Below are 12,770 nucleotides of genomic sequence, written 5' to 3'. Positions count from 1 at the left end.
TCACTAGAGGGTCTTGACAACAGATTCAAGATGGCAAAAGAATCAGTGAACTTGAATATAGCAGAATTATCCTATCTGAAAAAGAGGAGGCGGGAAGATCAAAGAAATAAAACATCAAAGAAAATAAACAGAACCTCAAAGGCCTGTGGGTCAACACCAAGTATATTAACATGTGTAATAATAGCCTGCCAAAGAGAAAAAGAAAGAAAAAGGGACAGAAAAAAATGTAAAAATAATGACGCGAAGCTTTTCAATTTGGTGAAAAACATTAATCTACACATTACAGAAGCATAATGAACCACAAGTAGGATAAATACAAAGAACCTATACACAGACACGTTGTTGTCAAATTGTTAGGAAAAAACATCAAAGAGGTAATATTGGAAGTGAGAGAAAAATGACTCATCACATACATGGGAGTATTGACATGATTAACAGTTGACTTCCCATCTGAATGCTGGAGACAAGAAGACAGCGAGATGACATACTCAATGTGCTGGGGCTGGGGAGCGATGCAAATGGAGAATACCATATCCAGCAAACTACCCCTCAAGAAAGGATGGTAAAGTAAAGATGTTCTAGAAACAAAGACTGAGTTCACCGCTAGCAGACCTGTCTAGCATTGGGTAGAATCTTCAGGACAATATATATTACCTTCAGGACATAATAGCAGTGAGAGCAGACATTTTTGCCTTATTCCCAATCTTATGAAGAAAGTATTCAGTCTCCCTTGCATGAAGCGTGATGTTAGCTGTGGGTTTTTCTTAGATAACTTTTATCAGGATGAGGAAGTACCTGTCTATTCCTAGTTTGTTGGAAATTTTTAATTTGATAAGTACTAGATCCTGTTAAATGCCTTTCCGTACCTCTTAAGATGATCATGTGGTTTCTGTCCTTTATTCTATTAATATGTTGTATTACATTTGTTTTTTTTTTCTTAAATTTTTTTTTAGAGAGAGAGAGCATGCGTGCATGAATGGGACTGGGGGAGGGGCAAAAGGAGAGGAAGAGAGAATCTTAAGCAGGTTCCACCCTCTACATAGAACCTGACCCAGGGCTCAATCAGACAACCTGCGCCAAAATCAGGAGTCAGATACTTAAGCGACTGAGCTACCCAGGTGACCCAACATTCATTTGCTTTTGCGTGTTAAACTAACCTTCCAACCACAGGATAAATTCCATTTGGTCCTGATGTATAATTCTCCTTATATGTTGCTGAAGTCAACATATTTTAATACGGTAATATTTTGTTAAGAATTTTTGTGTCTACATTCATGAGGAATATTGGTCTGTAGTTTTCTTGTGATGTCTTTATCTGGCTTTGGTATCAAGATTATGTTTGCCTCATAGGATAAATTTGGAAGTATTCCTCTATTTCCTAAAAGATTTTGTTAAGAATTGGCATTATTATTATATTAGCGGTGGATAGAATTTATAAATGAAATCATCTGAGCTTGGGTTTTTCTTTGAGGGAAGATTCTTAATTGCTAATTCCATTTCTTTACATTTTATAGGTCTATTCAAATTTTTATTTATTCTTAAGTCAGTTTGGGTAATTTTTGTCTAAGAATTTGTCAGTTTCATTTAAGTTGCCTCATATTTTGGCATAAAACTGCTTACAATCCTCCCTTATAATCTTTTTAATTTTTGTATGGTCAAAGTGATGTTCCATCTTCCATTCCTGATTTTGGTAATTTGTGCCATCTGTCTTCATCAGACTAGATAAAGCTTTCTCAATTTTGTTAATCTTTTTCAAAGAGCCAACTTCTGGCTTAACCAATTTTATATTATTTTTCTGTTTTCTCCTTTGAATTTCTGCTCCAGTCCTTATTATTTCCTTCTTTCTGCTTTTTTTAGGTTTTTGTCTTTGTTTTCTAGTTTCTTAAGATGGAAGCTTATGTTATTGATTTGAGACTTTTCTTCTCTCTTGACATAAGTGTCTAAAGCTCTAAGTTTCCTTTTAAGTACTTCTTAGCTATTTACCATAAATTTTGGTTATGTTTTATCTCCGTTTTTATTCAATTCAATTTACAATTACAATTTATCTTGTGATTTCTTTTATCTATGGGTTATTTGTTTATTTATTTTAAAGATTTTATTTATTTATTTGACAGACAGAGATCACAAATAGATGGAGAGACAGGCAGAGAGAGAGGAGGAAGCGGGCTCCCTGCTGAGCAGAGAGCCTGATGTGAGGCTCGATCTCAGGACCCTGGAATCATGACCTGAGCTGAAGGTAGAGGCTTTAACCCACTAAGCCTATCTATGGGTTATTTAGAAGTATACTGTGTATTTCCAAATGTTCGCAAGAATTTGCACGATTTCTTTAATTGATTACATCAAATTGAATTCCATTGTTATTGGAGAATACACCTTGCAACCTACCTGTTCTTCTAAATTTATTTAGATTTATTTTATGCACAGCGTACTGTCTATCCTGAGGAGTTTTCATATACTCTCTTGAAATACACCTTTCAAAAAGAAGATATATTCTTTAGTCATTGGACAGAACGTTCTGTAGATGTCAATTAGGTCAAGTTGGTTGATAGTGTTTTTGAAGTTTTCTCTATCAGGAGGAGCAGATGGAGATGGGAGAGAAGGAAATGGGGAAAAGACAAATCGACATGTGTCATCACTGTCTCTTCGATCCCTTTAACTGTAGCTGACAATTGCCTTCCTTATGAAATAGAGACAAGACACCAATAATGCAGGATTGATATTTACCTTCTGAATCTTTGTTGTAGAAAACGCCATGTGGATGCAAAGAGTATGGTCGGGAAGCGAAGTTCTTTAAATGGATGACAATCACATCACCCACTTCAGCCCTCAAGATAGGGCCCAGGAATCCAAGCCAGGGAGGTTTGGGGATCTCCGTGGAATAGGTCTCATCTGTGTAATGTCTGTAAACAGCCTTTTTGTAAAGACCACCTATCCTGTTGGGCCCTCTTTCAAGAAATAAGGTTGCAAGTCTAAAAGTAAAAAGGAAAATATTTTATGATTATATGACATTAAGAAAAAATCTTAATAGTTTACCTTAACAGTTCATAAAGTACTTGCATGTATGATTTCTTATTTGGTGTTGGACATAACCCTGTAACCTGTGTAGAACTGGTAAGATTATCGTGAATTTACTGATAAGGAAACTGAGGCTAAGAGAGTTAAATGACAAAACAAGAGTCACAAATGGTATCCACAACCAAACTACAACTAAACAGAATACTTTAAAGTCTGGCTGTCCATTTGCCCCTTTTCATTCAACATGTTCCCCCTTCACTTTTTCACTTAACAAACCCTTAGTGCATGTTTACCATGTTCCCAGCACTTTGCTCTGTGCTAGACAGGGATACAAAAGAGATTATGACCTAATGGGAAAATTAAGTAATGTCATTCAGCAATACATGATTAAGTGCCAGTTGAGTTGGTGGAGTCACACAGGTCTCTGAGGTCTGAGGTCACAGATCTTCGGTGGAGTCTCCAGAGAGGTCTAAGAGGCTCTGTATTGACTAATGAATTTATGTTTGCTTCATGAAGTTTGGGGAAAGCACTATAGATCAAAAAGCCAAAGACAAGATATTTTCAGGGCTTCATCCTCTTTTCCTCAATGAGATCATCCAATGCTTGTATACCAGCGACTCAGATGCACGCTCCTAAGCAGTTCCTACTACAAGGCTCCCCAGCAGTCTCTAATATGAATGGAAGCCTTGCCCACCCTGCAGACTTCCCAGGATGATGGAGCCAGAGAGCAGCATGTCAAGTGGCCAGGTATGCAGCCCACCATGGAGCAGAAGACAGAAGTGCAGGCAGATGGAGGAGAGGGTGCCTAGGTCAACAACACAGGGATCCTGTAGCTCAGGTCAAAGCAGGAGTGATCTTTGGTGCATCCAGCCCAGCTTTGGTGCATCTTTCCAGGCTTATTTCCTCTTTGCCTACCTCCCATGGTCTCACCCTTCCACCAGACCTCATGCCCAGTCTTCCCAGGATGCACCATGTCTTTTCAGCATTCTAAGACTTTCACACATTCTTTTTCTACATCTGGGTGGTATCCCTCATTCTCTACCTGCCAAGAACTCTTCCAGGTCAGTTCAAACTCTTCTTTCTCCTTCTGTACACACACGGTTCAAGCACTAATAACACACTTGCCAAGATGTGTCACAGTAAGATATGTACATCTCTGGTTTGTGAGCTAATTGAAGACAAATCATTCAAATATCTTTTTTTATTGTAGTGCTGAGTAAGTGCCTGGACGTTTTGGTGCTTAGTGACTTTGGAATAAAGAAAAAGGAAAAGCCTCGAATTTGCCCTTAGATTGGCAAGTGAAAGCTGGGATAATTTGGCAAATTACATTTGCAGAAAATTGTTTGTTGCCACACTTGATTTTGAATATTCTCTACGCCCAGGATAGTAAATACGTTTTAACTTGTGCACCAGATCTGATTGGTTGGTAGTGACTGCTTAGGGGAAAAAAAGTCAAGGTTGAGTTCAGTCAGGGGAAAGAGGAACCACTCCAGAAGTCTACTGTGGATGTGGGGTTGGAAGCATGCCTGATACATCATTACTCTCTTTGCTCTGCACAGGCAGCCAGGTAACACAATAGTCTGGGGTCTTTGGGTGTGGCCTTGTCTACAACTAGATGACCTAATACTATCACTACCGGCAGAACATACTTCCAGTTGTTCTATCATAGCAGCAATAGTGAGGGGGTGAGCTCCTCATGCCCATTTGTCAGGTCTCCTTTGTAACCAAAATACACAAGGCATTATATCCAATGACGGCTGGGTCTGGGGCAGAGTTTGTGGACACCAGAGAATATCCAGTGATCATCTCTGAAATCCAACCTGTCATCTTATGATATTCCGTTTGCTGGACCTTCCAAAGGCTCTCCTCTTGCTCTCAGGGGCCTGCTGACAAACAGGGCTTGCAGCCACCTTCCCTTTTAATAATTTATAAACAGAAGCTTATAGAGTGACAAAATTTAAAAAGAGAAACATTTAAACAGAACATAGCATGGTTTTAAAATCAAATTGAAAAGTGATTTCTTAAGTCAATCGGAGAAAGACAACTATCATATGATCTCCCTGATATGAGGAAGTAGAGACACAACGTGGGGAGTCTGGGGGGTAGGGAAGGAATAAATGAAACAAGACGGGATCGGGAGGGAGACAAACCATAAGAGACTCTTAATCTCACAAAACAAACTGAGGGTGGCCAGGGGGAGGAGGGTAGGGAGAGGGTGGTTGGATTATGGACATTGGGGAGGGTGTGTGCTATGGTGAGTGCTGTGAAGTGTGTAAACCTGGCGATTCACAGACCTGTACCCCTAGGGATAAAAATACATTATATGTTTATAAAAAAAATAAAAAATTATTTAAAAAAAAGGAAAGTGATTTATTCACAAGGTCATTACTTCCTTGTTCTAACCAGCTGGGGCATCCGGCCTACTACAGACCGCCTAATATGGTCACAAGCCATGGGCAAACCTGTAGCAATAAAGCCCCTTTTGAAGAGACTGGCCTTGGTGTTGGAGGCAGGGGAAATTCCAGGGGTCCTCAGCTGAGCCAAATTAAGGGATGGAGCCACTAGGCCTCAGCTCTAACGGGCATTGCAACATCACTGGGGAGCTCGATGGCATTGTTGTGGGGATAAAATTAACTGGAAATGACATTGGGACTGGAGAATATGGCAACTTCCAGAACTTCTCTGGGGATGAGTATTGTTATATGGTCAGAAAGAATCAAGAGTTTCGGATGGAGTTTGGGAGGTGGAAGGAGGAGATGCCTGGAGATGTGCACAAGTAGTCCCTGAAATCCCTTCCAAGAAGGATTGCTCTGGTAAGCTGTAGAGTGGGTTCCTTCTTCTTGTGACCAAGAGGACAGTGAGAACTGCCACCACCAGGCCACTTTCTTCTCTCCTCAGCACTCAGCCTTGCCTCCAAATAAGAGCTGAACAAGTATTTTTCCAAATATCAGTTGAAGGAGCCCCAATATTATTTATTTTCCCAGAGCACCAGATTACTAGCCTGCCCAGCCGCCCACGTGTGTCAGCCCTGCCCTGCCCTTGGAGTGGAGTAGTAGGTAGGAGGTTCCTGGGAAAAAGGGGAAAACCATGGGTTGAGGCTCTCCTCAAAGGACCCAGGGACCATAGGTCTAGTCTTCCCAGAGGCAGCAAAGCTCTTTCTCCCCAACCTGCCAGATTCAATGCCCAGATAATGGGACTCACAAGACAGGAATCCTGACAAAAGGGTTGGAGTATTACGACAATGATTTTGGTAGCAAAAAGCCTGGAAAGACCACAGTGTTTTTCAACTAGTGACTAGATAAATAAATTCTGGCACCTTCATGCCACATAGCCACACAACAAAATGAGGGGGTTCTACAGGTGGCAATGTGGCATGAGCACCAAGAAACTACATGAAAAAATCAAATTGTAGGTGAGCATGTAAAGTGTGATCCCATTTCTGTTTTTTAAACAATGTGCATATATACATAGATGCAAACAGAACATTTAGAAACTGGCCATGGAAACCACCAAGGTATATTGGCCATATCTGGGCCATAGGACTGAGGACACAGGCAGGAGCCAGAAGGAATGGGAACTTTACTCACCCTCTTTACTCACACTCTTATGTACATGGGAGTGTTTTACTCTGTATCTTCTATTTACTTTCATAATAAAAACAAGCTCACATTTTATTTAGAAAAGATGGGCAACTGAGGTGTCATATTTCTCTTCTTGTCTGCCATCTTCCTCTGAAAGCACAGCTGCCACCCCAAAGTGCGTTGTTTGGGTGAGTTCTCCTCCATGGGGGCATTGGTGCCCTGAGAGGGAGCATAGTGCCTGCGGCTTGAGTTGGAGGGAAGAAAATCACTGCTCAGCCTCTGGCTTGACAGGTCCACTCTCAGGCATCAGGACCCGGGGACTTGGACATGGTCAGGTGTGGGCACACTCGACCCTCTGCCTCTGTGTATCCACTGAGCCTGCGAGTGTCTGCCTGGGAGCAAGAGTTGGCCCCCTTCTGCTCCCTGAGGGAGAACCCTATATTTCCCTGTGCAAGGGAATGGGATAAAAGTCTGAGTCCCTGACACTGGGGCTTTGTGATGGAAGCTCTTATGTTTCCTAGCCTCACTCGAGGCTTGGATGGTCATGGGACACACTTCTAGCCAACGAGATGTACGCATGTGTCATTCCGTGGTAATTCTCTGGACTCAGTTGGCAGACACCCTTGTAGTGTTTTGTTCTTCCTCAATTTATGCCTGAAATGGAGATAGGATGACAAGCTTCAGCAGTCATCTTGAGAGAAGGGGGAAGAGGGCCATACCCTACGAATAGGTGGTCAGCTGGAAAGCCAAAGGAATCTGGTAGATTCCTGAATCTTCCCTGAAGATTGCCAACTTCTGGCTTTCTTTTGCCGAAGCCAAAAAATACATTCGAGCCAGTGTTTTCCAGGCTTCTGCTAACCAGCAGTTGAATACAAGTCCTAATTGAGCAGGCTCTTTAGGAGAAGGAAGAGGAAGAAGCAGAGGAAGAACTGAGTCATCCCCAGGCTGGCTAATTAGCCCCAGAGTAGGCAGAGTTACCTGGCTTTATAGCTGATGCCAGGCCACCCAGTAAGGCAACAACAGAGGAAGGATTAGATTCAGAATCACTGGTGTCCTCTCTAGACTCATTCTGGTGGGTAAAAAGCTAGAATGGGGTTATTCATAGGGAGGGTTCTGTCATTCCAACAGGGTCTGCAGGGAAACATGGACCTCTGACTCTCTGAACTGCTCTACTCTGAGCTCCCAGCATGCACAGGCACACACACACACACACACGCACACGCACACTCATGCAAATACATGCTGATCAAGAGCTCCTTATCATGCACGACTTGTCTGACAGAGCCACCCAAGCAAGAGGCAAGTATATCAGGAGGAGGGGAAGTGTTTGTTGCCTTCCCACAGCACTTACTACACATGCCGCATATTTTAGCACTGAGTTACATACATAGTGACTTGTTTCGCACAATCCTGGACGAGTGTCAGTCTTATCCTAGAGACAGAGACAGCCAATAGTCACCCCAAGAGGGGACCAGGTTTTCTAAAGCAGTAGTTCCCAAATGCCCATCCAAATATCAACTGGATCAGAGTTATTTGGGACAATTACCAAAAATTGAGGTCCCCAGGCCCCATCTCAGAGCAACTGAATCAGACTTACTGGTGTGGCTTCTATATTTTCCCGAAGTTCACCAAACAGTATTTAGAGCAGAGCTGTCCAGTGCTTACCCAAGCTGATTCTTCCCTCCCAGCAGAAGGGCAGAGCAAAGAGCTTTTCCAGATAGATGGAGCCATGGGATTTTGGCAAATGGGCTGTGAATGGAAGTGACATGTGTCACTTCCAGGCCAGGACATTTCATTGCCATTGCAAGATCTCCCCCCGCCCCAACCTCTGCTGCAGGGAAAGGGTCCAGTGAAGATCGTTGAGCCTCATGATCCCAGCAGCCTGGCTTACTAGTTGTCCCAGGAGGACAGTTGTCCTGGAGGCACATGGTCCTCTATAAACTCCACTGTGTTCGAAATACGCCTCTGTGGTGTTAAGCCCCTGAGATCTGGGGGTTGTTTGTCGCTATAGCACAACCTGACCTGCTCTAACTAACACAATGCTGAATGCACATACAAGCTGGGAAATCGCCTCTCTGTAGCATTCAGTACAAAACAAAACCACAGTAGCTGTTTGAAACTAGAACATAATGACTATTTGGAAGCCATAGGAACTATCCAAAGTGGAAAAGATAGGGACAGAGGAAAGTGAGAGAAATCAGTCTCTTGAGTCTCTTGAGTCTCTGTGGCAAATCGTGCCTAAGAACACATTATACATCTGTGACAGTGGAACAGAAGCTCCATGTGCTATGAGTCCTAGAAGGTAAAACAGGTGGGTGACTTCAAGGAAGGTGTCCACAGAAACCAGCCTCTGACATGGCTGGAGAGTACTCAGTGGTGGGAGCACACAGGTTGGTGGGCTTCATGTTACTTATAGCATAGCCACAGGACGGCCCCACTGTGAGGGACTGAGCAATCACTACCCCTCAGGCTCATCCCCAACCAACACTCTCGCATTTCCACTCAAACTGAGGAGGTGTCTATTTTATGCTGGGAAGAAATCCAGTTGGGCTGGAAAGTTCCATATGAGCAACTGCTTTAAAGACAGAATAAGGATGTAGAACATTTACATTGCCAAGGCCAAGGGCAATACATGAAGGACGATGCCTTCTAAGAGCAGGAGAGGTTAACCATTGCTAGAAGGAAACTGCGAAAATCATCTAACCAGAGCAGAGACGGGCTTCTAGATCAGATTCCGAGGAGCTGGTAGCTCACGGGGGCAGGGGGGAGGGGCGTGTGCACCTCACCAGCACCACTGTCCTCCAAGACCTGAATCTTTCAGTCAGATTTTCCCCCATCCCTTCAACCAATGAACAGTTGTTAAACCTCTACACTATACAGGACATTAAACTAGGACCTAGGACCAAGAACTGTGAATGTCCGTCCATGCACTCAAGAGATTTACCATCTGGCTGGGAAGACAAAACACACACAATGGAGAATAAATAGCAGCAGCCAGTTTTCTATATTAAGTGACAAGTGCACTGTATAGATCCTGCAGGTCTGAGTGTGTGGAGGGGAGGTGGGGTGAAGGTGAGACACAGTAGAGCAAACGTGTGGGACCATCATGGTCACAAGAGGGACCCACAACGTTGGCTGCTTGAGCTTGAGAAGGGGCACTGAGAAAACAGGACTAGATTGGGGCAAGGGCTACGTGGCCAAAAGGAGGGTGGAGATGGTGATGGCCTGTTGTTGCACTTAGATGTAGCCACGCCCTGCCTAATTACATTAATACATTTTAAGCCATCCAAGCGATGCATTCCTCTACACAGTCTCCCCTCCTGGGTCCCTTGGCCCCACACACGTCTTGAGTTCTTCCTTCTCCCACTTCCTGTCCACAGAATCCCCTCAGAACCCACACAGTTGGCTTAAAAAACAAATGCATGCAATGAAGGGAAAAGAGAATAAACTTGAATCCCAGTTTCCCTACTTCCCTACTTGATGCCGGCTGAAAACTGGTGACCATGACAGAGCCCTCCTGAGGAGTCAGTGAGATGGTGTGGAGACCCACACACAGCATCTGGGAGAGTGGGTGCTCAGTCAGTGGGAGTTATGGCAAAGCTCTAATTAGAAAAAGAGAAATGTGACCATTTGCAGTCTGTTTCCTGCAGAGCTCCTGCTCTGCAGAGACCCCTGGAGATAAGAAGGCTATCACGATGACTAACATCTCTGGCATGCTAACCTGGTGCCAGGCGTGCATCTGAGCCCCTTTACAGATCTGGTGTCATCCGAGCCTCCTAATCCCCGCTTTGGGTGGGCTGATAATGGCTTCCAAAGATAAGTCCCAGTCCTAATCCCCTAATTTGGAAAAGGACTCTGCAGATGGGATTAAGTTAAGGATTCTGAGATGAGGAGAAAGATCTGACACACACAGGGTAGGTGATAGGAAAAAGCAGGCAAACAAATGCCAGAGCTTGCCACCACATCCAGCAGCTTCTACCCGAAGCTGAGTCAGTAAACAGAGTCCCCCCTAAAGCCTCCAGAGGGAATGTGCTCCTGCTGACATCTTCTTTGCAGACTTCTGCCTCCAGAACGGGGAGAGAATAAATTCCTGCTGTTTTAAGCCACCGGGTTTCTGGTAATTTGTTCTGGCAGCCGCAGGAAACACCTAGAGCCCTAAAGTGAGTACTATCATTATCCCACTTACTGATGAGCATATTGAGGCAAAGAAAGATTCAATTACTTACTCAGTTGGTAGAACAAGAATTGTAAGCTTGTTGGTGGATGCAAGAGCCCACACACTTCCCCCAGGAAACCAGGCTGCCTTAGCATCTCTGTTAGACCACTGCTTAGCTACACTTGGCTAGAGAAACCCACCTTAGGCCCTGACCTGGGACAGGACCTCTGTCACCCCCCTGCTTGGCATGGAAAGCCTTTATGACAATGCCTGGAACAGAGTAAGGACGCAAGGATGGTTAGCTATTATACTGTCTGTGAGTTCTCCCAAATGCTACTAACAGGGACTTGGGACCCCACTGTCTGGAGGTGGGAAAAAAAAAAGAGGGGGACTAAGAGGGTGTTTGTGAAGGATGAGAAACAGGGAGGACTGAGGTAGGGGAAGGTGCAGGGACTGCTTGCTGCCTTGCAATATTCATGTTCCCTTCTTTCTTAGTAACAGAATCAAATCCTGCTTTTACTCATAAACAAAAGCACAAAACTAAAAGACTATATTTTTTAACCCCCTCTTCCCCTACTTTGTGGCTTCGAGTATCCAGTGAGATGTATGTAGAATTGGTTGTATGGGGTTTCCATGAGATCCCATTAAAGGGCTAATGGGCTAATGCAGCAGGAATTGTACCCTTTCTACCTTTTCCCTTCCTCTCTTCTTCCTGGAACATAGACATGAGGGCTAGAGTTCCAGCAGCCATACTGTGACCATGAACTTCCTTGAGAAGTAAAGTCACATGCTAAGGATCATGGGTCAAAAGTATAGAGGTTCCCCAAATCCTATCATACCCCCGTCCCACCAGTCTTGGACTTCCCACCTCTGGGATTCTTTTGTAAGAGAATACAGAAGCTTAATTTGTTTAAGGCATTCTATTCTGGTCTCCACGGGCAGGCCAAATCAATCACTATCTGACATAGGGAATAACAGCAGCCCCAAGATATTCATATGACCTCAGAACCAGCACATGATTTTTTCTGCTGATCCAACAGAAGTTGAGATTTGAACGTCACCCTCTAAGATCAAGCCCAGATGAGATGTTCCCCTTCCCTTTATTTCAAAGCTTACAAAAGATTCTCTCTTCCCCCACCTGCTTCCCTTCAATTAACTGGCTCTTCTTTCAGAGAGTTATGTAGTTCTTATAGTTATATAGGTCTCCCTTATGCCCATCCTAGGGCCTACCCCCAAATCCTTTACCATCAACTGAAACAGTGATACGGTTACATAAACTCCTTAACAGACCCTGCACGTTGGGGTTTGAGCAGTGGTCGGCCTCACTCATGTCCAGGGATAGTTCTTCCTGTGAGTTAACACCCGTGAATACCCCACATTCTACTGGGAAGAAAAATCCTGCATGTGTGTTGGTTGCTTAATGAGGTCTTTGGTGAGAATTGTAGCTTTAAATAAGGTGACCCCACTCTAGTTCCATTAAAGACTTGGCTTTACCACCGAAGCACAGGAACACCTTAATTAAGCCCTTTATGAGCCAGAACAGGACAAGCATGAATGGATCAAATGCTGACACCATCCCCAGGCAAATCAAAGGAGCCCAGTGTCCCCATTAGGCCCAAGGGGGAACAGGAGGAATATATTCATCTGGATAAACTACTTCTAAATAGAATGTAACTCCCAAATTTTATGCTTTCTAGGAAATATGAGTGCTTACAGTCTCGATCATATTTCTGAAATCTATGATTAAGCAAAGGTACCCAGATGGAAAATTAAATTATACCATCTGACTGCTATGGAGTCTTGGCAAAATGACCTCAATTTATTTCCTATCCCATCCTTGTGAATCGGGATTTATTAGGCTTTCGGTACTGCCTAATTTTGGTTTCTAAGCTTTTTTACATCACAGATACTTTGGCACTCACCATTCTGTTCCCCTCATTTTTGCCATTCCCATAGTCAAAGATTAAGCAACTGGAATAACTACATTGACATAGTGATTAGTTTTTAATAATTCCAAA

General features: G+C 43.6%; 1 protein-coding gene across 1 annotated transcript in view; it reads right to left on the bottom strand.

Annotated features, from left to right (window-relative positions):
- The window catches only part of HEPHL1 (hephaestin like 1), an 89,335-nt gene that overhangs the window by 73,086 nt on the left and 3,479 nt on the right, over positions 1-12,770 (bottom strand). The window contains exon 2 of the mRNA XM_046017259.1: positions 2,725-2,969. Within this exon, the coding sequence (XP_045873215.1) occupies positions 2,725-2,969 (245 nt within the window). The remainder of the gene's footprint in view (positions 1-2,724; positions 2,970-12,770) is intronic.

The sequence above is a fragment of the Meles meles genome, chromosome 8 (genome assembly GCF_922984935.1).
Source record: "Meles meles chromosome 8, mMelMel3.1 paternal haplotype, whole genome shotgun sequence".
Classification (NCBI taxonomy): domain Eukaryota; kingdom Metazoa; phylum Chordata; class Mammalia; order Carnivora; family Mustelidae; genus Meles; species Meles meles.
The sequence above is the reverse complement of the archived record's forward strand: the minus strand, read 5'-3'. Positions and strand labels throughout refer to the sequence as shown.